General features: G+C 43.9%; 2 protein-coding genes across 8 annotated transcripts; one reads left to right on the top strand and one right to left on the bottom strand.

Annotated features, from left to right (window-relative positions):
• The first annotated feature begins 120 nt into the window (after positions 1 to 120).
• On the top strand, positions 121 to 1419 carry LOC146377910 (uncharacterized). The gene is made up of 2 exons (XM_084942603.1): positions 121 to 384; positions 496 to 1419. Exons 1-2 carry the CDS (start codon positions 213 to 215, stop codon positions 1179 to 1181), a joined length of 858 nt encoding a protein of 285 aa, XP_084798729.1. The 5' UTR covers positions 121 to 212; the 3' UTR covers positions 1182 to 1419.
• Positions 1420 to 11970: 10551 nt separating this feature from the next.
• On the bottom strand, positions 11971 to 25527 carry atn1 (atrophin 1). 7 transcript variants are annotated; one of them, XM_084943584.1, is made up of 10 exons: positions 25243 to 25527; positions 23385 to 23519; positions 22816 to 22917; positions 22285 to 22404; positions 19259 to 22104; positions 18906 to 19122; positions 17264 to 18770; positions 15496 to 15669; positions 15171 to 15351; positions 11971 to 12706 (listed from the first exon to the last, which is right to left on the bottom strand). In XM_084943584.1, exons 2-10 carry the CDS (start codon positions 23409 to 23411, stop codon positions 12673 to 12675), a joined length of 5208 nt encoding a protein of 1735 aa, XP_084799710.1. In that variant the 5' UTR covers positions 23412 to 23519; positions 25243 to 25527; the 3' UTR covers positions 11971 to 12672. The 7 variants fall into 7 exon arrangements, 5 of the variants coding, with proteins under 5 accessions (XP_084799710.1, XP_084799712.1, XP_084799711.1 ...); XM_084943586.1 differs by having other exon boundaries at positions 15502 to 15669; XM_084943585.1 differs by having other exon boundaries at positions 17264 to 18767.
• Between the last annotated feature and the right edge of the window lie 2348 nt (positions 25528 to 27875).

Genomic DNA, 27875 nt, shown 5'->3' with positions numbered 1-27875 from the left:
CAGAAATCATAATAAAGGATATTTTTTTATTTTATCATCAAGGCGTAACGTTTATTCTTGTCCTCCACGCCAGAAGGTGGCGCTGTTGTCTCGTGTTGCACATTTCTCACCTCACTAGTTTCATGTCCGTGTTTACAATCCAAGCGTGACGTTCACGGACCCGCACAAATACGTGTTCAGGAGTCACCGAGAGCTGGCAGCCTCCCGTCTAAATGTCCAGAATGCATTCACTGAAAGCTTTTCTGAGCGAGAGGCTGATGGTGGCCGCGGAGGAGATATTTGGAGCGGTTGAAAAGACAATAGCCGAATACAAAGAGGAGCTCTGTCGTTCAAAAGATCTGGAAATCAGCCGTCTCAGATTGGAGCTGAAGCTTTCCAAGGCAGGTAGGTTTGAATTAAACCCGCTTTATAGCCAAACCCGTCCAGCTTTTTCTTATAATGTCTGTATTTTGAGTTAAAAATGAATAACTCCGGCGTCTTTTGTCTTTTGCTCAGAGCCTCCATCAGACAAATGTCTTGCAGCCCAGCTGCTGCAGCAAACCTATCACCGCCACCGTCCTTCTCCTCCTCCTCCTCCTCTTCAGTCAGACCCTGCAGTAGATGCTTCTGAGCCTGAGGCCGAGCCTGAGCAGTGCGAGGAGGAGGAGGAGGATGGAGGCAGCAGCCTGGGGCAGATGGATGAGGAGCATCCAGAGACTTCAGAGGTAAAAAAGGAGGAGCAGCAGAAGAGCCACAGGGACTTCTGGATGGGTCACGATGCTGACCAGCTCGAAGCCCTCGAGTCAGACATCAAAGACTTCATCTCCTCTCCTTCCAGTCTGAAAGCCAGTCTGCAGGACCAAGCCTTACATTTCCACCATTACCACCATCACCACCACCTCCACGGCAACGAGGAGGGCAAAGACAAACCCTACAGCTGCTCTGTCTGTGAAAAACGCTTCAGTAACTGCTCCCACCTGGCAGCTCACATCAGGACTCACACGGGAGAGAGGCCGTACAGGTGTGAAATATGCAGCAAGACCTTCATCACGACGAGCGCTCTGAACAGACACCAGACGATCCACACCGAGGGGAAACGCTTTGTGTGTAACTGCTGTGGCAAATCCTTCAAATGGATGGAGTCTCTCGGCAGACACGTTAGAAGTGTGCACAAGAGGGAGAATGTGGTTCAGGATCCATGAATGTGTAAAATTATAATCACGTAGTATTTACCTCTAAAGAAAAACACACGATGAGCTCGAACAGGGAATGTAAAGTGTGAAATGTTAGTTGTGGATTATGTTGGCAAATGTGCATGGATCTCATTAAGCCTTGTGTGCATAAACTGTAGCAGCAGTAGATGATGTGAAAATAAACTTTTATAAACTGCTTATAACCTTAGATCGATCCTTTCAGAATAAAATATTGATTGAAAACCTGTTTTGTTTTTATGTCTTGTGTTCTCTGCTTTCCACGGTCAGTTTACATGAAGGTCTGGCTCAAAACAGGACTTTGGGGGACAATTAGTCCACATGTGTGTTACCTTAACTAAAATAATTTTTACTTTAAAATGCTTAAAATATTTTTACCACAGTTCTTCTGAAACTCCTAAAGGGGAAATGCCAAAAACCTGTTTTCTATATGGGAAAAATCCTGACATATTCTTCCTTTTAGCTGAATGGGATGTGTGAGTCTTTTTTGCTGCAGGAATATAAAAAGAAGAAGAAGAAGGAAAAGAATTACACTGCACTCCACTAGGTGGAGCTTTTCCTTCATAGTTTCCCATCAATCTAAGTATTTGGCAGGGTTCATATCGCCTCCTGTCCAATATACTCCATGTGGATTTATTTTCTGTGAGCTGGTGAACTCGCATATTAAAAATATGAAGGTAGTCTAGTCACCACATAATATAGGCCTCTGCACCATAAATGCATGCATAAGAAGCAGTGGTGAGGGAACTCTTTGATTTTTAAACTACAAATACCAAAAGTATTTGTTGTAAATAATGAGCCATAATTATACATTATTGAATTCATGTATTCACTGAGTTATTTTAGGGACCAAGAGGGATTATCTATGAGCCCATTATGGTTTAAACAGGGATGTTTATGGTTTCTTTAATGTTTCCCTTTGTGTTTATCATCAATAACAGATATTTTATGTGATTTAATGTATTTCATTTATATGTTTGAATCATTTTGATGCAAAAACAAGTTAATCCCACTCATCTCCATCATCACTTTGGGATTCAGCGTTTCCACAGCAGTAAATCTTGCTACTCCAGCCATCGTTCACTGTAACATCAACATAGTTGTAGTTTCTCTGAATATTGCACGGTGTAACTTGGGGTGAATTTGAAGTGTCTAGTCCTGGGACGACTGCGGCATTGTCTTAACACACAACTGAATACTCCAGACAAGCAAACTGGTCTAAAACTGCTTTTGATTAGCAGCACCTGGCTTTTGCATACCCTCTTAATTCCCATGGAAACATTAATAGCACACTTTACTCTTCACTTGACTGCATATATGAAACAATCTGCTGAAAAGAATCAGATTAAATTCTACTGAAAGCAGTATTAAGGTCACATTATTTATTCTTCATGGAGGCTTGATTTATGCCTCACAAATAACTGAATTAGGCCTGTTTCCTGTCATACATGTGATGCTAGTTAAGCTGAAGACAGCCCAGTAAGTCATGACAGTACTGTGACTTGTACATTTACACCCTCCTTCTGTCTGGAGGACAACTTTGTGTCATTTGTACTTCGTGTACTTGGCTCCTGGTGAGAGACTAAAATGAGAAGTGATATGAACTAATTAAAACTTGGCTGCTGGGAGGTGGGTTGGTAGCACACTGTCCTGGCTGATGGTGTGTGCAGTAATCTCCAAACTCATGGGCAGACTTGGCAGATATGCCTCTGACTGTAAAATGATATGTTTTCTCCTGCTGACTAAAAGTTTGACTGTATTTTGCACCTCATGCTCAAAGTTATACAACTCTGAGCTCCTACCAGGTTTTAAAAAGAGATGATGGCTCACTTTGACTTTACCGCTTTGGTTTAAAGGCACATTTGGACATTCAAGTACTCAAAGTCCTATCATCCATCCATCCATCCATAGCCACTTTCTTAGGTCTGGGTCTGAATAGTGGGGGCAGCCAACTCAATTCTTCCAAGGAGACAACAAGGCTTCCCAAGCCTGCTGAGGGATCTAATCTCTCCGATGTATTCTGGTTTTTCCCCACGGTCTCCTCCCAGTAGGACAAGCCTGAAAAACCTCACCTGGGAGGCACCCAGTAGGCATCCTAGTCAGATGCATAACTAGGATCCAGAAATCCCTCCACCTTGTCAGGATGAAGGGGTCTGTGCGCCTGTGTGATGCCAGGAGATATATTGTGAGGGTCTCCCAAGCAAAACTGCTTCTGAGTGAGGGGTCAGACAAGAGCTATTCAGAAAACCCCTATAAAGGGAAGAACAAGGGATCTGTTAATCCTCCCCAGGGTAGAGTTGCCTTGGTCCCACCCTGTAACCAGAAAGAGTAACATGCACCCAGCCCCTCATAAGCCCACCACGTACAGGAGGGGCAGTCTGATCCCCGGTCGCCAAAACCTGTTATAGGGACACTGAACACTGTCACCTCTTTGGTGGGGGCATGTATACAAGTAGCTTCTGTGAGCCAGAAGCTCAAGCATCAGACTGATTTAAGTCACTGATTGATCTGCGTGATGCCAAAGAGAGGATACCTTTAACTCCTTAACTCATAGTGTATCATATTTGATACATTGAAAAACTGGAATAAATTGCTCACCACATTTTTAGGCAATAAATTGCAAAAGAAAAAGAAATAAAAGGCCAGATGTAACAAATATGTAACAAATTCATTTATATGTTAATCTATATATCTTTTTTTAAAGTCAGGAGGTTCAATAAATGTTGAATTTTAAAAAAAAAGAATTATTTGATAGTTCAGGCTTTAAACAGTTAATATGGCAAAAATGCAGCTCAGTGAAAAGCATCACCTGTGATTTTTTTAAAAACACAATAAACCAAAATATAAGCTGCATAAAAAGGACAGCTACAACAAATTGAAATTTCTGAGAAACTGGAACAACATGCTTTGAATTTTTACTCAAAATAAGGGAAACGGTTTCCTCAGTGTGGCGTGCAGGCACAGAGCGCAGCGCACAGGGTGTTCAACTTTAATGAGTATTTCAGGGTCTGGACAGGGGTGTAACATTTAGGAGACCACAGAACTTTTTGCTATGTTTGATCTTTAAAAAAAAAAGTTTGAAATAACGGTTTGATTCACCAGGAAACACAAAGACGTTTCTCACCAGCTCCTCACTCCATTTTTTGGCATCATGTGGCCATTATCTATACTCAGGGGTGACATTGGGACTTGTTATTGCGAGCAGCTGTGACGCAGCATTTTCACCTCCTAAAAAGTTTTCAGTGGGAGATACATTTTGTCACTTCTTCAGTCGTTTCTTGCACTGGAAATGCTACGTCCTGGATGACTGAGCATGCATCAAGACAGCATCTTGGCCTGTTTGTCAGCGTACACATGCAGCAGCAGCAGGGTCGAGTATTTTGTGTTATATGAAGCTGATATACGTGTTAATCAGCCCATTTCACGGTGTAAGTAATAAAGCTAAGTTCAGGTGTGCAGCAGTAACTGCCCTGTGACCTCTAAACATAAAACATGCAGTGCTTGCAAGCGAGCTGTGTTTGAAGATGTGTTTGTGTTTAGTTTATTTTTATTTCTTGCCTCTCATCCAGACCTGGTTTGGACCCAGCAAGTGCAAAGCCAGACCAGGCCTTTTTGGACTCCTTTTATGGTCAAGTTCCTGGAGGAATGTGCCAAGTTTGGTTTGGTAGATGTGTTAATTGTAAGCAGTTTGAGGTCAGGATTGGTTTCTTAATATGACTTGATTTGTCTTCCTACGTTCCTACTGTCAGGGGCTTACTTTAACCGAGATATAGCCCTCAGAGTTTAATCTTTAAATCAGACATTTCCACCAAGTTACTTTGGGAGTTTTGCATGTAATTGGTTTTGTTAGTTTGTTTGTCCGTTTGTTAGCAGTCTAGTGTCCACAGTTTTCAAGTATATCTTTTGAAATTTTGTGTGATTGTAGGTACCAATAACAGCTCGAGCTGATTTAACATGAGTGGAAATTGGGTCAACGTCATATCAGATGTGAAAATCAGTGAAAATTTTATATTACCCCCAATTTTTTAGGTGAAATAAAAAGAAACTTCAATTCTAGACCAGTTTAGAAGTTCCAGCCTCAGTTTCCAGAGTCAGTAAGTCGGTCTCTCCAGTGGAATTCTTCACTGGGTTAGTTTTGGACTCGGCTCTATTCAAGTCTGGGAATTTGGCTGACAGACTTCGGTATATAGACAGGTTTAATAAGTCAGTAAATTAATCTACATGCTGCATTTCTAAGTTCAGATTTAGGTTGATTTAAAATGCTTCCAGATTATAAATGTGGAAAAAGCTCAGCAGGCACACTTCACGTCTCATAATAATGTCGAACAACATTATTTTATCGTACACTCACTTATTGGAGAGAGACCCGCTGAGAGCTCTCATGCACACGCTGGTGCTCCTTTCAGTAAACCACTTACAACAACTGTGCCGAGGAGACAATTAAAATAATGACACAATAACTACTTCAAAGCTGAACATCCAGATTATAACAGAGATGGATTGCGTTCTGGAGTTTCTACTACAAATCATTTTTTATAAAGGACTTGGATTTAGGGAAAGATGCTATGGGACAATTTTCATGAAGTGTGAATACAAAAATGTCTCAACAGCGCAGATGACCTTGTTTTGTGACATCGCACCTCTGGTGTTTGGTAGAACCTCTCAGAAAGTACTTACCTTAAACTCTGTGCTCATATTAAATGTTTCAGGTACAGTCATGAAAAAGAAAGTACTCCCAATTTCAATTTTTAAATTTTATGTGTTAAGATGTAATTGAAAATAATAATCACCTTTAGCAGCAATAACCTGAAGTTAAAGCTTTCTTTATGAATTTATCAGTCTCTCACGTCGCTATGGGGAAATTTTGGCTCAGTCTTCAGTTCAGTGTGGGTTCATTTGTTTATTCACAGCATTTCAGTCGCCTCTATTCTTTTCTTTTTCAGTCATTCTGTTGTACATTTGCTGCTTTTGCATGGGATCATCATCCTGTTGCACAACCCAATTTCAACCAAGCTTTAGCTGTCGAACACAGATATATTTGACTCAAGAACACTTTGGTATACAGAGGAGCTCATGGTTGACTTAACGACTGCAAGGTACCCCCAGGTCCTGTGGCTGCGAAACAAACCCAAATCCCCCTGCATGTGTATCACACATATTCATCTGAAAACTATCCAACCACCATTTGACAAAAGAAAAGATGGCTTTTATGTGTGCTTTGTTTTATAATTTCACTTGACAGATCTCTGCTGAACATCATTACTTTCTTTCTTCAGATGTTTTTCCTGCATTCCTTTTTGTTTTTTAAGCGTGACCACTGCAATCCTTCAGCCGCTCCTGAAACCTACAAACATGAACGAACGTGTGCTCATTTGGACCCACTGTGAAATAATTTATCACCATCAAAAGCTTTCTGTCCACTTCTTGCTCTGTGCTGGCATCTTATTCATCTACAAATGCATTTGGTAAACCCGTGCTTTTAAAATGTGTTGAATTTCATAAATATTTCAAATCAGACTACTCTGTCTGTAATAACAATGTGCCCTTCACATCATGTTCAAACCCAGCGCTGCATTTGCTCCAACACACGCACTACCACATGCTGATCCTCACAGTGACTGAGTTTTTTTTTTTATCCCTTTCTGCGCCTTTGACTCACCAACGCACCACTGCTTCCATTTCTATTCGAATAGGCACTCTGAAACTCAGCTCTCTCATTTGTCCAGTCACCTTTGCCATTCTTTTTATTTGTTTTAAACCTGACTTTAAAAGACTCGCATGGCGGTGATGGCACCCAGACATATGTAGTCACCCCTGCCTTCTTGAGCTGGTTGTTATGGTTTATGTTCAACTATGGCTTGTAGTAAAATAAAAGGTGTAATAAATGTTCAATCCCCCTGATTTGGATGATCTGTCCTCAAAGAATCATTGCAGATCATATGTGCACATTCTTGCAAGTTTCACACGTGTCTGCATTGCTGGCTTGGAGATAACATAATGCAACGTGTGTAAATATTCAATGAAATACAAGTTTCAAGTAATCATGCTGCTTTTTCAAATGAGAAATCGGTGCCCCTTCCTTTTTTTTTTCTTTTGCTGTTTCTCTTCACATCCTTTGCGTGCAGCCGCACCCAATCCTACATTTCAGCCAGACATCTCACATTTGAAATGACTTATAACACCAGCCAATTACAGTCTGTGTTTGGGGTCTGGCTCATCACTCCCTGCAAATATGATACACATAGAAATGTTGGAGCGATGAGCTAAACATCCCTTTGAAGGACACAGGTGGATGTCGGGGTGGTGGAATGGTTGAAACAGCAGGCAGCGATGCAGGGAAATTCTGCAGCTTAAATAGAATGACAAACCGAGAGGGTGTTTTTCAACTTGGACTGCTTGCCTAAGCTAGCTCGTAGGTTTGCCATCATTTGTGTCAGTGCACATGTCGACGTCAGAGAGCGAGGTGGCACGGAGGATGGTTGTTATACTGTGGAAGCATTTGCAGTGCATTATTTGTGCCATACTTGTCTGTTATCTGTTTCACATTCTAAAGAAGCACCTGCACTGGTGCCCCAGTTATCAAAGGGAGAGAGGTGACACCCAGGACTGTTGCCCTTACCAGGGTTCAGGGAAATCTAATGAAAATCTTCACTGGATCAGAATCTGATAACATCATTGCTTGTCCAGCTGTAGTTCCCTGTGTCTGATGTAGAAGTTTTTAATCGAACTGGATTGCAAATCTCATTTGGAAGTGTGTCCCATATCCAGCTATTAACATTAACTTTTCATGGATATTTTGACCGCAGGAGAAACCTAAGCTCTCAGAGAAATCTTGCACAACATCGGAAAACTATGCAAACTGAAAACACAGAAGAGCCTCACCCGAGTACAACTCCAAGAGGCAAAATATGTGGCTAGGATCACTAAAGCAATAAGTTTTATCAACCCTCTTCATAAAATGCTAGTTTACCTTTTACTAAAGAAAATCATATTTCTGTTTCGATGCTGAAATGGTGAAGATGTTGTCAAACCGATGTGCAGTGGAAGGAGGCAGAGGCCTCTCTGGTCCAATTCTCACTCTGATCACCCGCCTGTTGTCTACAACTGCTTAAAGATGCTCAGCAACGCCTCAAGATCATCCACTGGGATCATCTTCTCTGGGCTGGAGTGAGCAAGAGGTCAGGGGAGATTGATTGTCTGGGTGAGAGAAGGTGAAAAAGCCACAGACTCAGTTCTCCGCCAGCAATTGTGCCACTTTGCAGTTTGCCTGTCATTGCCGCAGGCTGGGACGACACTCCAATAGATGAATGAGATGTTGGGGGATTTGTTCAAGTAGAAGTTTCACTGACCAGGGTGAGTGTCTCTCCCAGTAGATTTCAGAATCACTATGAGAGTGTTGAGGCTTCAGGGCTATGAAAGGTACGACTAACAGAGGAGCCACAGTACGAGACTGAAACAGTAAAAGTGGACAATGAAAGGGAGAGTTAGCAGGTGTGATCATGTGATCAGCAGCGGGGAAAGACATGACAGCTCCAAAGGGACAAGAAAGATGACTGTGGTGCAGATATTTTAGAAGAAGAAGCAAAGTGTGTTATAAAACTCTCTCTTAGGCAAAACAGCTGAATGAAAACGGAACATGTGGAGAAGAAGATATTTTTGCTGGAGGAAAATTTGGAACAGGAACTAAACCAAATTAGTCACTGCGAGTTCAAACCCAAACATATGACACTGAAACTTCACATAGTCTGTGGCACCATTTGAACATTAGTGCATCATATTTGGCTGTTCGTCTGTTCCAGGTCTCGCTTCTCAGATTCTTGAATACTGATGAAGAGCTTATATTTTAAAACATGTGTTTCTACTATTATCAACTTTATTTTGAATAAATCTGAAATAACTTATATGCAGAAACCCTGACATTGTGCCCATCCACTTAAATACATGGAAAGAGCTTCCAAGGGCTCATAAATGATTATAGCACGTAGAACATGCATAAACTTCTTTGAGTGTTAAATCTGGCCCTGTTATTTTTGTGTGTTAAGTGTGTTGATCTGTGACCTTATACAGTAATTTACTGTAAACAAAATTAAAGCAAATTAGTATCATGTCATGTATTGCTGTAATTATGCAATTACAGCAAGATGTGACATGATATAGAGAGCTAAAAATTATTAAACTGATAGCCAAACGAAATGGATAAATAGGTGAAACTGGTCATTAAACATAATGAAATGAATGGCAGTTACATTGAGTAGAGTGTAACTGCAAGGTTATGAATGGTTGAAACACTAATCTAATAAAGACGGTTTAACAAATGGTGACCTGAAAGTTCTCCAGGTTAACTGGATTTATTTAAGCAGGAAAGGTACTGGTTTCTGAGTCCATCTGCTGAGGCTGGAAAACATGACAGTCACCTGAGGCAAACTCCTGGGAATTCTTTCCTACTTCTGAGATGAAAGTAGCAAAAACCAAAATTATTTTTGGGGCAACTTTTGGCTGGCTACAGATGGGAATCAATCCCTACAGACTCCTTTGTTAAAATGTCCAACTTTATAGTATTAAAAAGCATCTTTACAGCCTGGTACAAAAAAGGTTTTGTGTTCATGGGTAGTTTCTCTATGGAAGCTTCCACCACTTAAAGGCAAAAATTAATCAATACATAAATTGCCATCTATAAGTCAAATTTTCTAGTTAGGTATCTCTAAATTTCTACTTACTAACTCAAACATCTGAGAAAAGAACTAAAAATGTAAAAAAAAAAATAACTAGAAATCTTGAGTTATTAAGCCAAGTTTTGAGATAACTTTACATTTTTGTTTAGATTTTTCAGTCAGGAAGCTCCAAGAATGTTTTATTTTTAGTGGTGAGAATAAACTTCCATTTTCCTTTTTCTTAAAAAAATCTATGAGTGGGGAAATTTTTCATAACTCATTCACCTGGATCCAGGGGCGTGACTGTTTGATTGACAGGTGTTCCCATCTGAGCCTGTTAGACCTCAGGCATGAGTTTGAGTCAATACACTGGACTTTTTCATAATGTGTGAACTGTTGAATCTTTATTGGATTATCTTACTGACATTTTGGCTTGTTGTGTGATGCAGATCACCTGAGAGGTTTGTGGGTCAGTTTTGGTGAGTGAAATTCTAGCATTTTAGCTAACTGTTTCCTAGCACCCATTCACTTTATGAACATAGGGTTAGGTGAATAACTTAGCACGTCTCCCTTTCATCTGTCACTTCTGGATTCAAAACATTACAGCAGTAGGGACTCCAGCAGGTAATGTCACGGTGACTACATCTATGTTTTATACTGTCTAAGGACATTACCCATTGGTTTGAAACATCAACCTTAGCCATTTAGCTGACACCATGTTGCTTCTTGGGGGCCAGTATGTGGACAAAAAGTTTGAGTGCTAAGCTGTCAGTTGTTTATCAAACTGTATCAGACGCAGATACCTGCTAATCAGTAATTAGCAGGTATCTAAATACACTAAGAAAACTTTACTCACCTGACTTCTTGCCGGTGGTCTGGCCGCCCTCCTCTGACCTCTGGCATCAACAGGGCATTTTCACCCAAAGAGCGGCTACAATTTTCTCATTGTGTTGGAAAATCTCAATAGATTTGCATTTTCTGAAATTCTCATGCACCAGCAGCCACACCACACACAAAGTCATTGAAATCACCTTTCTTCCTCATTCTGATGCTCAGTTTGAACTTCAGCAGGTTGTCTTGACCATGTTTAGAAGCCCAAATCCTCTGAGCTGCTGCCACATGATCGGCTGATTAGATATTTGCAGTAACAAGCAGTAAAATAATATTTCTTTGTTTTCTGTTCACTTATAAAAAGAGGCAAATGCCAGCCACATAGAATCCCTCAAACAACCTCATATGTCTTTCATCTATACCTTTCCCTACGTCCTCATCCATCCTGGGAAAGGACTGATGAAGTGCTAATAATAACCCCCAGATGCGATGTCACCGGGGGGGAAATCAGGTTTGTCCTGCTAGAAATCACTTTACATTACACTGACACACTTATTCAAGGTGACTTTAAATGGCCCACAACCTACATACCAACTCAACAGAATGGCCTGTACAATATATATATTTCATCATAAGGCCATCAGTCAGTGCCACAACAGTACGAGGAGCTTTTATTGCACAAAAGGGATGCAGATTTGAGGCCTCTGAGGATCCACGTTAGACAGAGCACATCAGTAAAAATATTAAAGGCTGCGATAACGTGAAGTTTGTTTGAGCAGCTCCGTGAGCCAGCAGAGAGTCTGCCTGACGTAAAAAGGACGTATTCACTGATCCGTATCCGTTTTGAAGGAGATTCCTCTGGCAGGACGCGGTGAGAACACACACAGCCCCCAGCCTTCAGCAGTGTCCGTAAATCACACTCTCACAGCTCCTCCTTTCTTTTCATTTCTGTCTTTATATCTTTTTTTTTTCTCCCCACTCTTCATTTTTACAGTGCAGTAAGGAATGCTCGCTCTACAGGGTGGCTGGTGTTCACTGGAGCGACTCAACTCCCATGTCTCACACTCATCCCATGTGTCTCCTATTAGCCACACTCACCAAGAGAGGGAGGGAGTGAGCGATGAAGAGAAAGAAGGGGAGCAAGAAAGAGAGAGGGGGGAGAAGAATTTGATATGCTTTGTGCATGAGTGACTTGTATAAAACAAAGACAGGGGAAATACTCTGAATGTAAGAGCTGGAGCAGAGGTGGGGTTTGAGGGGGGGCACAGTGCACACACACACACGAGCACTCGAGAAACTAGCAAAAAAAAAAGATTATAATTTATTTCCAGATTTTTTTGCCTTCCTTTGCATCTTGTTTCACAAGTTAAATTGAACGTAAAAAATAAAAACTGACTGCCATACCATGAAAATGTAAAAAAATAATACAAATAATATGTGCTGTATATATAATTATATCATTATCAACAAACGGACAACATTAATCATTATAACAATGCTATTGATCGTAAACATAACAGAACACTAAAATGCTGGTCTCATGCATATTGAACGCCCCTCAGATACAAAGGAGGGGGTAATTACTAAAAATAGAACCAAAAGTTCCACCAGTTCAGAATAAGCGCCTATAGCTACATGCAATGACATAAAAGGGACTCATGTACACATTCCTTCTGGCATCAAGTATTTTACATATACTGTACTTCACTATTGCTGCCCCCATCTAATATACTGTACAGAGCACAATACAAAACAACATTATGCAGGAAAGCGCTGGAGTCTGGTGCCGTTCGCGGGGACTCTGTGCAAGGTTTTACGCCCTCCTCCCTCTTTTGTTAATCCTTCAAAATCTTCTCGTTTCCTTCTGCGATTTCCCTGTCCATGAGTCCGACCTCTGTTTGGAGTCTTCAGTGCTTTTTTTGTTTCGCTGTATGTGTTCTCTTCTTGCGCACACTCTCCCTTGGTTTTTCTCCATGCTGCTGTTTGTTGGTGCCCCTCCCTCACAGGGTCTTGTCGCTCTCTTTCTTCAGGTGACTAAAAAGTGAGAGGAGGAATCGAATGAGTGCATTAACCTAAGGTGTTGGACGGAGGTTTGATTTCATCTCGGCACAAGTGTGTCGGAAAACGCTTCAAAGACTCGTCCCCGTGATTAAAACTTCCCTTTGGTCTTCATCTACAAAAATAACATCAGTGATGTTTGTAGAGTCAGCCCGATCAAGCCTTGTTTAGAGGCAGATCAAAATGTAGCATGCAGATTTCTGCTACTGAGCACATCCAAACAACGTGTGAGGCCAAACGTCAGATTTAGGGACATTTTTACTGATTTTGGTCTTCCTATGCCCCAACACACAACCAACTACAGTCATGATCAAAAGAAAGTACACCCTCTTTAACTTCTAAGATTTTACATATCAGGACATTATTAAATTTGAGTAGGAAAACAACATGGCATATTAGACCATATATTGTTCCAGAAATCTTGCGGTTTATCCAGGTGCAGCTTTGCAGCCAACTCTTCCAAACAAGCCGTACTTGTTCTTTTTCTAATTGTGCTGTCGTGAACTTTAACATTTAACTTGCTCACTTTGGCCTATAGAGTCTGAGATGTAGCGCTTGGGTTTTTTTAAGTTTCTCTGACTCTGGGGTGAATTTGTTGCACTTCAAATTGGCCTTATAACCCTTCCCAGACTAACAGACTAAGATCACTGCTCGTTCTTTCCTTCTTGGCTTTGTGTTAACACAAACCTGAATGCTTCAAACCAGCAATCTGCTAAAATTTCTGCCTTTATTGACAGCCACACTCATTGATCGTCAATTAATCAAGTGAATTTGATTAGCAGATCCTAGCTGCTACTTAACCTCTTTTGCTTTGGAAGCCATAAGAAAGCTTCTGGTGAATTTTATTACGTCCTGATGTATCCTTTAAATTGAGGATGCAGTTTCTTTTTACCAGGACTGTGTATTAATGAATGCAACCAGGGAACAACAGATAAAAAACTAAATATAAATATACAGAGAGAAATGCTAGTATATTCAGGAAGATTGCTTCCTGCATTCAGATTTTATTTGTTTAAGGTGATAAAATGCAAGACAGTCTCTTAAAAAATGAAGGATAACAGAAACAGCTTTATTTTTATTGCAAACTGACATATGGAGCTAATTCTAATTGTTTTCCACCCATAGGAGTCTTCAAAGCTTGAACAGCACTTTGACAAAGCCTAGTCGTAGATTTAAAGATTCCTACCAGTGGAACAGACTAATAAGGGCTGGTGGCTCCACGGAAAATTATCAGCATTGTAACAGTTTTTAACCAGGTTTGTGTTAGGTGATTGGTGAATCAGAAATACCAAGAAAACCTGTAAAATTCAAATAAGGTAACACAGACTTTGCAGCATTTTGTTACCACCCAAAGGTCCTTTCTAAATCCAAAAAAAAAAAAAATGTAAAGGAATTTAAATTATTTCTTAAAAGATAGTACTCTGTAGTATTTTTTTCTGTTAATTTTAAATATACAGAAGATAAAGCTTAAAGGCTCAGCAATGCGTTCAGATGGATTAGTCTGTAAAACAGTGCCTCAGTAACAGTAGTGGTCATTATATCAGAACATATTTATCAGAGCATATTTGGATGAATAAAAAGCTTCTGGCTTCCTATATGTTCAAAGATTCGGTTTCCATTTGTCTTACATGACAGCCACCCAGCTGTGTTCAGGGTCTGACTGTTGGTCAAGCCAAAAAAGATACCACCACCCAAGGCAGTGCTGGGTGTCACACAGCACTGTAATTAAATTATATTTACCCGCAGTGAAGAAAAGTAGCACATTATTGTATTAAAGTCAGTAATCACACTTTCCCTAATCAACCCGATACTCATCGAACAATTATGTTCCATCTGTTTTTCAATTTTCTGCATCATTTTTTCCGATTTAAAAAAAGTTAATCAACATTTGCTTTTCCTGCTCAGTTGTGCTACACAGTTCATGTGGAAGGAGAAAACAGTATGTGGTCTATGAGGACTGGAGATAATGAGCTACTTTAATTTTACTTAAAGAACACGAACATAACGGTAAAGTGCAAAATGCACCCGGGCCAGGAACAACTATAAACTCTAGCTAACACGACATCACTTCACCAGCATCTATCAAAGAGACCAGGCTACAAAAAGCTAGCAGCCAAGAACTCAAAACCCACAATGTTGTTAAAATAGAGTGTATGCTAACCCCAAACCAAGCAGCCTGACCTTCATGAGGAAATGAAAACAGAGATGGGCAGCTAGGCTTGTAGCATTGCTGTCGTACCTGATTCTACAGCTGAATCACTGTGACCTAAACATTTTCCTGTGAAGTGCATTTAAGGATGGTTTGTATTAATATTTGTCGTAATTAGGATAGAGCCTAAAGTTTATACTGTTAAGTGGTTATTGTGTTACAAATCATCTGAAAAAATTGAATAGTTAGAGTCAAACACTGGCAGCTGCAGTGGATGCACAGCCTCTGTACCTGTAATACTCATCCTGGGTGAGGGAGTGGTGGTGATGATGATGGATCCACTGCTGTTCCAGGGCCAGTCTCTGGATCTGCAGCTCTGCGCTCTGGGCCTGCTGCATGGCCTGGAGCTGATGGGCTGCAGACATAGGGCCGGTGAGGGAGGAAGGCTGGGGCAAGTCACGGAAAGGAGCACCTGTCACCAAAACAAAAAGGAAAGAGCAGCCGCAGCAGCAAGTGGGAAAGGGAGAAAGAAAAACAGGGATCATTCATCGCCGCCAGTGTCAAAATGTTTCTTCTTTAGCTTTCAACACGGTGTTTTTAGAGAAGAAAACTGAACTAGTACATGGACGAGGAGCCTTCTCCTCACCGAACAGCTGTTGGCGGAGCACCTCGCTGTCAGTGAGGGGGTGTGCCAGGATAGGGGTGCCTAGTGTGGCTCCTGGGTAAGGGAGGCGTGCCAATGGAGACCCCGATGCCAACGGGTCCATCAGGGGGTGAACCCCGCCCGCCGCTGGATGCCAGTGATGTAATAGGAAATACAGGAGATTATTGTTGCTGCATTATAGCGCTGTTTGTTAACACTTAAAAGCTTTAGATTAAGTCAGAGCAGCTGTCACTACTGATACTGTGACATTAGGCTCATTTATTCAATAAAGGGGTAAAAACATGAATTTAAGAGCCTTACAAACATTGACAAGTACAAATAAAGTTTGATTTTCTTTAGAGTTTGTACTTTAGTAATAATATAAACTGTCGTATGACATTCTGGCACCGCCCATAGAGACTCATTAATATTGATTTAAATCCCCCCTTTAAGGTCATCTATATTCAAAAGCACTACCCCATGTGTCTGTGATAGGCTCTGGATCTCTTTTTATAGAATTGGGCAAGTTCACAAGGAGCCAAATCTGGCTAGATCTGGTGGTGGGCTGGTGGTGTTGTTGCCAAGAAAACAATATGTTTTCATTAAGCTGTGTACCTGCATACGATGTTACGCATAATCGAGGCTGTTTCAGCCAAATGTTTTCCCTCAGATGCCTCAGGATGTTACAACAGAATTCACCCAGAGTAATTAATTCAAATGATCAGCATGCTCCTGGTTGTGCACCTTTGAGCTTCGACATAGCAGGTTTTCCCACTGAAAACAGCTGCTAGGTCTTCACGTTTTAGCCACAAACTCGGCTTTTAATCACTAGGGGCGATCCTCGACATGAAAGTCGGGTCGGTTTGACACAAAAGTAGATGTTTGCTCCTTGCAAAGGTTCGAGTTCACAGAGCACACAGTGCAAACGGTCAAATCGAGACTTCCGAGGAGCTTTCCAACTATAGAAGCAGTGCTAGAGGCAGTTCACACAGAGACGACCTTAAAGAGGAGAACAGCCAAACTTGGTTATATATTTTGATTTCTTTTTATGAGAAAAGTCCTGAAACTTCATGATCACAGCCAGATATAAACTTGTCAGTGTGCATTCCAAATGTCAATATGTACAATTTGGATTTAAAGATGGGTGAGCTGCTCCTTGTTGTTCCCAAACAGAGATCTGAGTGCACAATCATCTCTTTACTTCTCTTGATAAAACAAATGTCTTTGAATAACAATGGTCAGATGTTTCAGAGAAAACTACGCAATCACAGAAAAGCTGTGTTCAGCGCTGAGCTAAACTAATACAAAAAGTAATTATACTGGAGTTAAAGGATAAGGCTGGCACTGTTTTTTGTTTTTCCAATGAGCAGAACCATCAGTGTGTTCGGTCAACACTTTTCAGCGCCGTGCCCATTTTAGATGTACTCGTACAATAAAGAGGGAAATCTTTTAAAATGGGTCACAAATATAATTTTTAGTTTTTCTTAAAAACGTGCATTTGTTCTGGGCTAGACACATTTACTGCAAGGGAAAAAACCCCAAAAAACTACCACCGGAAAACCTCTGGCTTTCTTCTTTATTGGTGTCTGTGCTTTACAGAACATCACCAGCTTTATCCTTTCCTGTAACAAGTTCTGTAAGATAAACTTTTGACTCCAGGAATTTTCTGAGCTACACGTCTGTGAAATCTGAAGACTGATGAGTTGGTATAGAGAATTGCATAGTTAGTAGCAGTGGGTACCTGTGTCTTGCTGGTGCAGGTGAAGATGTGAGTGGATGTGTGAATGCTGGTGATGATGAGGCGTCACATTTAGCATCTGAAGACGCCCCAGATTCTCTCCTCCACCTCCTCCACCTGTACTGGCTCCACTTCCCCCTCCCCCTCCTCCGCTTCCTCCTCCTCCGCCTCCAACACTTCCTCCCCTTTCTCTCTCCCTCTCTCTTTCTCGCTCTCTGTCCCCAAAGGCCGGCAGAGCTGCTCTGTCCCTCTCCCTCTCCCGCTCTCTTTCTCCACTCCGTTCTCGCTCGTAAGAGGCAGGAGAGCGAGTGGGAGTGGGGTAGGTCTCAGGGGCAGCGGCCGGGGCAGGGGCTGGTGGCTGATGAGAGGACAGGGAGCCGAGAAAGGAAGAATGGGGGACAGGGTGGTGAAGTGAGGTAGCGTTGGAGGTCGGTGGGGCAGGTTGAGGAGGAGCCGGGGGAGGAGCGGCAGAGGCAGCTGGGGGAGCCGGGGGAGCAGATGAAGGGTGAGAGGGGAGTGTGGGTGGGAGCAGAGATGAAGGGGGTGGATTCGACAGGGACTGCAGAGCAGGAGGGTTGGGAGGTCGAGTTACAGGGGCCAGAGTTGGGTTCTGGAGGTGAGGTGGGCCAAGTGGAGCTGATGGAGGCGGAGTGCCATAGATTGATACCTCATTACTGCCCGCTGCACTGCCTCCAAGGAGCAGAGAGTGTGCATGCGCATGGGCACTGGCGTGAGCATGTGAATGTGAATGAGCAAGAACTGCAGGATCAGGTATAGACCCTGGTGGGTAAACCCGCTCATCACTCTTAAACTCAAATCCTGGCTTTATCCGATCTCGGTGTGCAGCCATTGCATGAGGAAAGCCGACACCTCCCAATCCTGCACCCCCAATCCCTCCAGGTACTGGGCCCCCTGCCATTCCCGGGTGACCACCAACACCTGGACCACCTTCCAGGCTGCCACCATACAAAAATCCCAAGATGGCTGCTGCAGTAGCTGCATCAGTGGGCAAGTGGTGTGGGTGAGCTAAAGCATGATTCTGAAACTGAGGAAGGAAGAATGAGGGGTGGACGTGGGGATGACCATGATGAACTTGTGGGTGGTGTGCCGGGGCACGACTTGCCACCCCAAGTGGAGACATAGCGTGGGGGCGAGCATATTCACTCAGAGTTCTCAGCGCTGGGGTGTCAGGGCCTAAATATGGTCCTCCTAAACCTATTCCCAGGGCCCCCTGAGGGCCGCCAACCACTGCTGGTGACCCACCCATGGATGGTAAGAGGAGGGAGTGGGGGATAGAGTGGGAGAGAGTAGGGTGGAGATGGTGTGTCGGAGGAAGGTGAGCATGAGGATGTGAGTGATGATGTTGTGGATGAGGAGGAGGATGGGAGACGGGGTTGCCCGAGGAACAAGCGGAAGAAGACGAAGGGTCGAGGATGATCGAGGATGAGGAAGGAAAGAAGAATGAGGAGCCCTGGCGACCTCCTCCAGCAGCGCTGGCATCCTTTTGCTGCTGAAGAGGAAATAGGAGAAGACAGTAAATCACATGTGCTTTGGTCTGCTTTACTCCCCTCCCATTAAACTGACCAATTTAAACGACATCAAATCCATTACATCTGACATGATTATCACCCTGAAATGTGCACACCTGTAGATGCCGATCGAGCTCCCTCTCACGCTCGCGCTCCCTCTCTCGTTCCCTTTCTTTCTCTCGCAGGTCTCGGGCCCTCTGCTCCACCTCCCTGCGGGCCCTTTCAATCATCTCATTCCTCTTCTTCCACAGTTTGGAGCCATCCAGGGGGACAAAGAGGACATCGCTGCGGGCGCAGGAGTTCCCACTGCCGCGGTCGAGGACCTTGTGAAACCTAGAGTCACGAGAGACACCGATGTAGTACATCATTATTACAATCATCAGGAGTCAGCAGCACCATCGTAACAATTATCGCTGCTGTTAATTACAGGGAGTGTACACATTTACAATCTCAATTAGGCTGACTTTACCGTGCTGACTGGCTGGCGTGGATAGGAATGTCTACAGGTTTTGGTTCAGGCGAGGGGCTTCTCATCACAGGTTGTGGGCTTTCACTTTCTTCCCTGTCTTCTATTGGTTCTTCCTTAATGACCGGTGTAGGAGGCGGGCCTGAATCCGAATGTCCGTCTCCACCAGGGAGCGAAGAACTGGAGGCAGGTGTGGAGATGCCATTGTTGTTGCTGCTGGCGGAGTTACTAAGGGGTGGAGGTCCCTTTGAGACATTCTGAGGCGAGAGTGACTGTGGATTGGTATTGCTGCTGTTGGGTGCGCTACTGTTGCTGCTGCTGCTGCTGTTGGCCATAGTACTGCTGTTGTTTCCGTTAGAGTGGTAAGATCCACTGAAAGGAGGGTGGTTGTTCAAAGTGCTATGATAAGAGGAAGGGCGGCATCCAGGCGAACAGCTAGATGACACACCTGTTGCTGGAAGCGGCATGCTGGCTGCAGAGGAGGAGCCAGGGGGAAAAGATGAGAAAGCTCCCATCTGATTGGTAGATGGGCTGGGTAAAGGAGAAAGGGGTGTCGGAGGAGTCTGGGCAGAAGACTGGTAGTGTGGAGGACGTACATTAGGTGCCATTCCTGAGGGGGGTGGTTGGGTGTGGGAGGCTTGAGGTGGGGGTAGAGGGGGCTGAGGGGGTGGAGGGGGATAAGGAGCATTCAAAGGGTGTCCGTGATGGCTAGAAGAGGAGGAAGGAGAGAGTGCAGGGGGTTGATTTGGGCCTCCACGGTTTTGGTATAGAGAAGTGTCTCGCAGATTTGAGTCTCTCTCTCTGTCTCTGGGCCCAGATTGGTAGTGGGGATGAGGTGGGTGGGGGTGCTGCGTTCCCCCAGGCCCTGAATACTCTCGTCCCAGGTTAGGAGTTACTCCAGGGGAGTTTAGGTACTCCCGATTTGTACCAGTGGAAGGAGGCGCACCAGCAGGGAAGTCTTTTCCTCCGGTGGGTGGATACTCCCTGTGAAAGTGATCCGCCCCAGAGGAGGGCGTTTGTGCCTGGTCGATGGGAGGAGGTAAGTCCCGGTTCGATGAGTTTGGGGGATGTGGGTGGGGGTGTGGCGGCAGGGAAGGATGGGTAGTGTGACTGGGATTGTTTTGGGGAGATGCAGGTGGGTCACGGTTCAGCATGGGGGTGACAGGTAGCCCGCTGGTTGAACTTGGGGGGTTTCCCTGTGGGATGGAGTTGTTGTTAGGGTTACTGCTCCCCACAACGTCTCTCGTCTGGCCCCCAAACTCACCCCATCTGCTCCCATCTTTGTCTCTGGGATGCCCCCCACTGGCTCCACTGGGGCCAAAGTCTCTACTCTGGTTTTGGTTTGGCAGATTAAACTCCCTTCCTCCTTCACGCTCCCTTTCACGCTCCCTGTCTCTGAAAGCCGGAGCAAAGTCTCTTCTTTCTGGCCCCAAGTTAGGTCCATCTCTCCCAGAACCTTGGAATTCCCGGTTCTGACTGACTGACAGTGCTCCAAAGTCTCTGCCTTGGATGCTATTAGGCCCACCCATCCCACCACAAGGACTGTTACTATTTGCCCCGCTGCTATTGTTACTACTGTTGCCAATCGGAGCGGAGAACTCCCGGTTGATCTCCCTCCCCCCACACTCCCCCCTCACTCCCCTCTCCCTCTCTCCTGCACCCCCCCTCTCTCTGTCTCCTCCCCCTCCAGCATACCTGGGAAGGTACTCCCTGTGAGGGTGGGGGTGAGGATGGGGGAGGTAAGAGGGGTGGGAAGAGGAGTGGCGAGAGGATGGAGGGTTGTAAACGGAGGGAAGTTGCTGCTGCTGAACTGGGGGCTGGTGCTGTGGTTGGTGTGGGTGGTGGTTGCCAGGGTAACGGGTGTAGCCCCAGCTAGCCTGGCAACCAGTTGCCGTGCCACCCTGCCAGCCGGTGGAGCTGTAGTGGTGAGGGTGGGAGGAGGGTTGGGTCTGAGGCTGAGACTGGGACTGAGGTTGAGGGCCAGTCTGTGGCAACAGAGAAGGTGGAGTGGACTGAGACTTGTCCAGAAGTTTGTCTCCTTTTTCCATTTTGTCTCTTTCTGCCTTAACCTCAGTAGGCATGTTTTGTGCCCCAAGCTCCAAAGGCTTCAGGGCAGGTGGAGGAGGAAGTGGAGGGGGCAGGGAATGGGGAATGTTGGGGCTGTTATGGGAATAATCTCCTCCGGAGATAGTTGTCTTGGTCACGCACTGTGTGCTGGCTTTGCAAGTCATTCTGTTGCTTAGCGCAGCATCAACGCTGGTCGGTCCACTGTACTCAACTTTACACATCAGCTTAGAGTCCAGGGAGAAATATGACTTTCTCCCACTATTGCTGTCATTTGGTGAATCTCCTGCTCCACGGAGAGAGGGAGTCAGTCCAGAGGAAGAGCAGGGAGTGGAGGGGGGCTTAAGAGATGGACAGTCCTCAATTCTTGCATCCACATCTCGCTTTTCTCCATCTCCACAGGGCTCCTCACCCCTCCCCTCCCGCAGCACTCTCCTATCCTCTCCTGTCACCTTCCCCGCGCCCCCCTCTTTACCTTTCTCCCGGTCTCCTTGCTTTGGTGAATCAGGGCCATCAGAGTCAGAGTCCAGGCTCCCCAAAGGGGAAGCGGAAAGACTTGGGGATGAGGAACGATTGTCCTGGTCTATATCCCTCCCGCTGCTCAGACTGCTACTACTATTGGCCAGGCTCCCTACAACTGAACTCCTGCTGCCCTGAGATTGGCCATCTTCATTGTCACTCTCACGGGATTGGCTGGCAACTGAGGTTGGAGGTGGGACAGTGGAAGGAGCAGAGCTGTCAGTCGAGTGTGTTGATGTTGGAGGAATTGGAGTAGGGGCTGAATCCTAACAAGAAAAGATGATTTGAGGGTGAGGTAAAAAGTTAAACTGTAATATCTGCTATCTACATGATGGCAGAAAATAATAATATATATCTATTTGAGGCGTCCCCTTTTAGGTGATTCATTTAAATCAAAGCTTTGTATTAGGTCTTTATATAACAAGTTGATGAAATGTAACACAAACCTGAACTTTCTGCCTCTTTGGAGGAGACACAAGTTCCTCCCCCTCACTCTCTGATGAATCATGCCCTTGTGATCTGCGACTGAAGCGATTTCCAGCCAATTCCTCACCAGCACCTCTTTGCTAAAACAACACAAGACTTTTAATTCTGTAGTGACGCTTTTGAATCCCTAATAGGTCTAGGTCTGTTTTTAGAACAAAGCTTCGCTTGCATGCACTCACGCTCTCTCTCTCTCACACACACACACACACACACACAAACACACAAACACACACACACACACCAGTGTCAAACATGAAACATCAAAGATTTCAAAGTGCTACGGTGTAAAACACAGACTCTAACAATTCTGACACTGCAAGGGGTACATCTATGGCAATCACAGGGATGACTCATTCACTGACAGCACATTCACACACAAAAATTCAAGAAACACAGGAAGGCCTTTATTGTTCATTATGTACACGTACACATTAATATATGGCCCAAACAGTGACAGGAGAAAGGAGATAATAAGATAGGCGGGGTCTAACCGTCTGTCTGTCGTTGCGTTCAGGGCGAGAGGGGCTGGGGTGCGGGCGTCTGCCCCTTCTTTCCTCACTTGCCCCCCGCCGTCGCCCACTGCGCATGGGCATCTGCGAAGCAAAGTGCAGCGAAAGAAGGAAACGTGGCATGTGGGGAAAGTGTTAAAACTGGACAATTATACAGGAACATCGCAGTATGCATGGAGAAATAAAGAAGTGATTGTAGCAAACACAGAGTTAAATCAGGCTGAAGGGAAGTCAACCTCGTTCAATCCAAGGTGGGATTTAACAAGGACGACAAGATGTAGTGAATAAAAGAGGAGGAAATAGAGAGGAGGAACAGGAGGATACAGGGAAGAAGGGAGGGAGGTAAAAAAATAAATCAAATTTACATGTGGAATCTGTTTTTTAGACGGCCTTTCGCAACCAAATAAATAATTTATATCTCAGTTACTCTGGCCATTTTGAAATTTGATCACATATTGAACTAATTATAATGTGGAAGCAGTAATCAAGAGTTAGGCAGGTACACAATCGCTGACATCATCATGGAAAGCAGACATAGGCCTTATGCATACCGATTCTTTGTGTGTCCTTGTTTTCATTATTTCTTCTTTACAATGTCCATTTTACAACACAAGCCATTGCAGGGACTGAACTGGTTCCAGCTGCTTACTGACTGGGCTGTACTACACGACGAGAGCTACCGAAACCTGTGAAGAAGCATAAACAAAAACATGGAAAACCTAATGAGAACACAAGGCTTTGAGTAACATGAGTTCATGAAATGATGGCAAGATTTGGTATCATCATTGAGCGCAGGGTTCAGGAATTTGTGACATTGTTGAAAACATCTGAGTTTACAACTGCAAAAGCCCAGTTACAACATTTAAATTCCCAGCATGCTTCACACTGTATCAGCACAACTGCTTTCCACTGGACTCAAAACAGCCTCTGCACCCTTGTTTTCACCACAGCAGCCCAAAACCTTAACAGCACAATAGGTTAACCCACCCTGACTGATAATACATGCAGAGCAGAAAAGGTGCTGATTGGTAGACTTCACTTCGGATCGTAGTCTGCAGAAGAACTCCAGCAAAACATCTTGGGAATATGCGGCCACACCCCCCCTCCTCCCTCCTTCCACCTTCACAACAACAGCCCAAACCCACAGCCACTTGTGGTTAACCCACATGACCTGGTTATGGCCAGCAGAATCACATGCTTATTTATCCAGCCAAGCCAACCATTAGGGAAAACACACACTATCAAGATCTTTTATCCATTTGATCGACAACATAGCCAGACTACTTCGCAGGGGCCCGACTAATCCATCCATTCATGTACCACTATGATGAAAAAATGGCTCATGTATATTGAATGAGGATATAAATAGTGCACACCGCTGGATGAAAAGAAAGAAAAAAGAGTAGTTAGCAGAGCTGTGGCGTGGAGTCTGTAAATACGCTTGTATGTGTGTTTATTTAAAGCAAGTAAAGCCCGTAGCAGCCTCACTACACATGGCTATGCATTAATTAGTGCATGCTGCAGTGACTGATTCAGTTTTATGAGTAAAATCTTCATCACTGTACACACTCTCCACACATATTTAGAGGCGATGCAGTGCGTGCTGTGTGCATGTACAGTCCCCTTATTCACACACACACAACGAAGTTCATGACACTGAAGTAGAAGCATTCAGAGCCTGCCTGGTGGGTTTCTGTACACACACACACACAATGCATCTCAGTTACAGGTGGTAGCTACTGGCCTGTCTGTGGTCCACTGGCAAGTCCTCAGCTGTGGTCGGAAAACAACTGCATTTACACCACAAGTTCCCCTCCTAACGCACATGCACACACATGCATGCACACAGCACGTATATTATCAACAAATTGGCCACTGCATGTGATGCAAAGCAGCAGCATGCAGTTGCTCTGCTTACATCACCAGCGAGCGGGGCACTGCAACGACTCTTTCTTCTTTCTTGCTGCTAATGTTATTGATACACATGCAGAGGAGACCGGCCAAAGCTGCTCTATGGTCTGCCTTCACAGACCATCCACGACGGGGGGAAGAGACGTGTTCAGCAGCACATACATGTTCCCCAGTCAGAATGGATGCCTGTGCAGTGCTGTTTCCAGACGCTCCACATATCTTTCTTTTTTTTTAAAAAAAAAAAAAAAAAAAAAGGAAAGATGATATGGAATGGCGAATCATGGCATTTCGCACCGGCTCTCCCTTTTCCTCGCTGGAATGTGGGTGCGCGTCGTGCGCTCAGTTCACATTAATTCACCGGGACATAATTTAGCCATAACGCAGGATGATCATTAATGCACAAAGAAGGGGAGAAAAAATGGGAGGGAGAGCACAAGCGTGGCCAGCAGGAATAGCTCCAAACACACAAGTATAAGCATCCATTTTCCTTCTCCTTACCTATAATATCCAGCGATGCGTGCTCCCACTCCTCTCACTCTCTCTTTTCCTTTCTCTCCCTGTTTTGTCGTTTTATGTTGCACGCTGACACGTACACCTCAGAGCCCGGTCGTCTGTCAACAGAGACTCGTGCTGGCTCATATTGCAACGGGCTCCGATCATAACAATAATGCAGAGGAAATCTCTTGCTATTCGTTGTAGGAAAAATACAGGGGTGCCAACTGAAGACTGTACAAATTGATGCGTACCCTCGCCTCTTCCCCACCCCCTTTCGCCCCCTTTTCTCTTTTGCCCCCCACCCCTCTCCCACCCTACCTACTCCCCCCTCTTCCTCTAAGACGACTTGCACTTTTTTTTTAATGCCCCTCTCTTCTGTTCTTACAGTCACAAATTTTTTCAGCGGAGGGGTGAGCCAGAGAGAGGGATGCACGTTGGGTGAGAGAAAGGGAGAGAGGAGAGGGCGTGATTTGCATAAGGAGAGAGAGAGAGAGAGAGAGAAGAGGGGAGGGGGGTGGAGGTGGGGGGAGGCTGGCGAAGGAGAAGGAGGGGGGAGAAGGAGGGAGTAGTGAGGCAGGGAGAAAGAGGAAGAGAGGCGCAGAGAGAGGGCCAAAACTCTGAAGAGGGAGGGGATCAAGAGGGAGGGTCTCTATGTCTCTGTTGCCTAGTCCCTCCAGAGTCACCTTTACTGTATGGAAAGGCTCGCAGTGAATAACTATGGTTTTATCTGGCAGTGAAACAGAAAGAGGAGGAGAAGAAAAACAACGAGAACAAATACTGTTTGTTCTCAGAGGTTCTGCTGAAGGTGGACTAAAGAGAAAACAGGAAACTGGGCATTTTAATGTCAGTGTGTGCGAGTTAACAAAGAAGGCTCGTGCGAATTAATTAGGCAATTAATAAACGATCAATTAAATCTCTGTCGTGTTGTGTGTCCGCCAGGCTGTCCAGCAGCTCCTGTCTGTCTGGGGAAAGCTTGCAGCGGTGTGTCCAGTCAAGCGGCTCTGCAGACCTCCTCCTCCTCTTCCCCTCTCCGCTCCCGTCCCTCTCTCTCCCCTTCACTCAGCCCCCTGTCCCGTCTCCTATTGTGTGGTAACTATGGAAACCCGGCCGGAGACTGTGCGCGGTGCGCCTGCGCAGCTCCAGCGTTCCTTCATCATCATCACTAGCAACCGGGGCGAGACAGGAACCGAGTCCCGCTCGCGCTCCCTCTGCTGCCCGGCGCGTGCAGCTGATACCTGACCTGCAGTCACACCTGTGCAGCTGTCAGAGCCAGGTGTGAAGCTATGTAACCAATTTAAACTAATTTAATAATTACATGTTCTGTATTTCAATTTATTTTTGTTCCTTATAGAAGACCCACGTTGACTTAGATAAAGTGAAGGTGCACACACTCAAACTGCATGAATGTGGCAGATTATTTTACAATATACTGCTTTATTTTTGCAATTTTACTTTGTAAAGCCACTTTACTGCATTATATTCAGCTTTTAAGACAAGACATGCTTTATTTCTCCCTAACCTGCAACAAAACTGAAATAGGCAAGCTAAATTTATTAAGCAATGTATAAATTGATAAATCAATAAAAAATACAAAACGACAAAACACGGTAAAAACTAAAAGGAGTAGACAAGTTTAATTGTAATACAGTTCCAATTGTAATCCTTTAAAATCCAAATAAAATCCAACAAAATTAAAATAGTACAATGTAAACAAGTGTTACATAGTAATACTACAATTATTGTTATTAAATAAAAGCTGAGTATATAACAATAAAATGGCTTCATTCAGTGAAATATCTCAAATTCAGTAAACAAACTAAAACATAATTAAAATAGCTTACATGATGTTTTATTGTATTTCATTTACATTTTATCCTGTTGAGCTCCAGATTCCACACACTTCATTATTAATCTCATTTATTTCAATTAATTTTATTTTATTGGGTTTATTTCTTTTGAGTATGCTTAAAAGAAAAGAAAAAGCTTATTGAGATTGTTCCTTCATATGTCATTGAGAAATATATTAATTCTACTGTATTAAAGTGTTAAGCTGGTACATCTAATGTATATCTTAGGGTATTACGGGCCCGTGTGTTGGAGGGGTTGTTTAGTTTTCCTATTACAATGTTTTTTTCTATGTGGTCTGCACATTTATTATACCTTTATCAAAAGATTGGTATATTAATAGACTACTTTACATAATTTACACGTTTATTAGCCCACGCTTCAACTGTCTCCACTCCTACATCCACTTTACACTAATCTATCCACTATATGTATAGCTGTCTTTGCTTTGTGTGTGAACTGTCTCTTCTCCTAATATAACCTTCTTTGTATTAGATTATATAAAGTCATCACCTTCTGTGATACTTGCTGCAATAACATTGTTTAAAACAGTTTCTAAAGACTATTTTTTATGCAGTATAAAAGATTAATAATATTAAAATGAAAAAAAGCTGCTGCACTGCTGCCTGTGGATGTAACATTTGAGCCACTTTTCACTCGGCAACAGGTCTTTTTTAATATTCCCAATAATACCTGTGCTTTTCCTGTAGTATCAAAATTATCTGCTATGACACAGACTGTTGACGACAACACAGCAGGTGTTTGCCTCTGACAGCTGGTTATATTTAACG

Source organism: Perissodus microlepis, chromosome 11 (assembly GCF_051167445.1).
Source record: "Perissodus microlepis isolate ML-2025 ecotype Zambia chromosome 11, ASM5116744v1, whole genome shotgun sequence".
NCBI classification, from domain to species: Eukaryota; Metazoa; Chordata; class Actinopteri; order Cichliformes; family Cichlidae; genus Perissodus; species Perissodus microlepis.
This window is presented reverse-complemented; position numbering and strand designations above follow the sequence as displayed.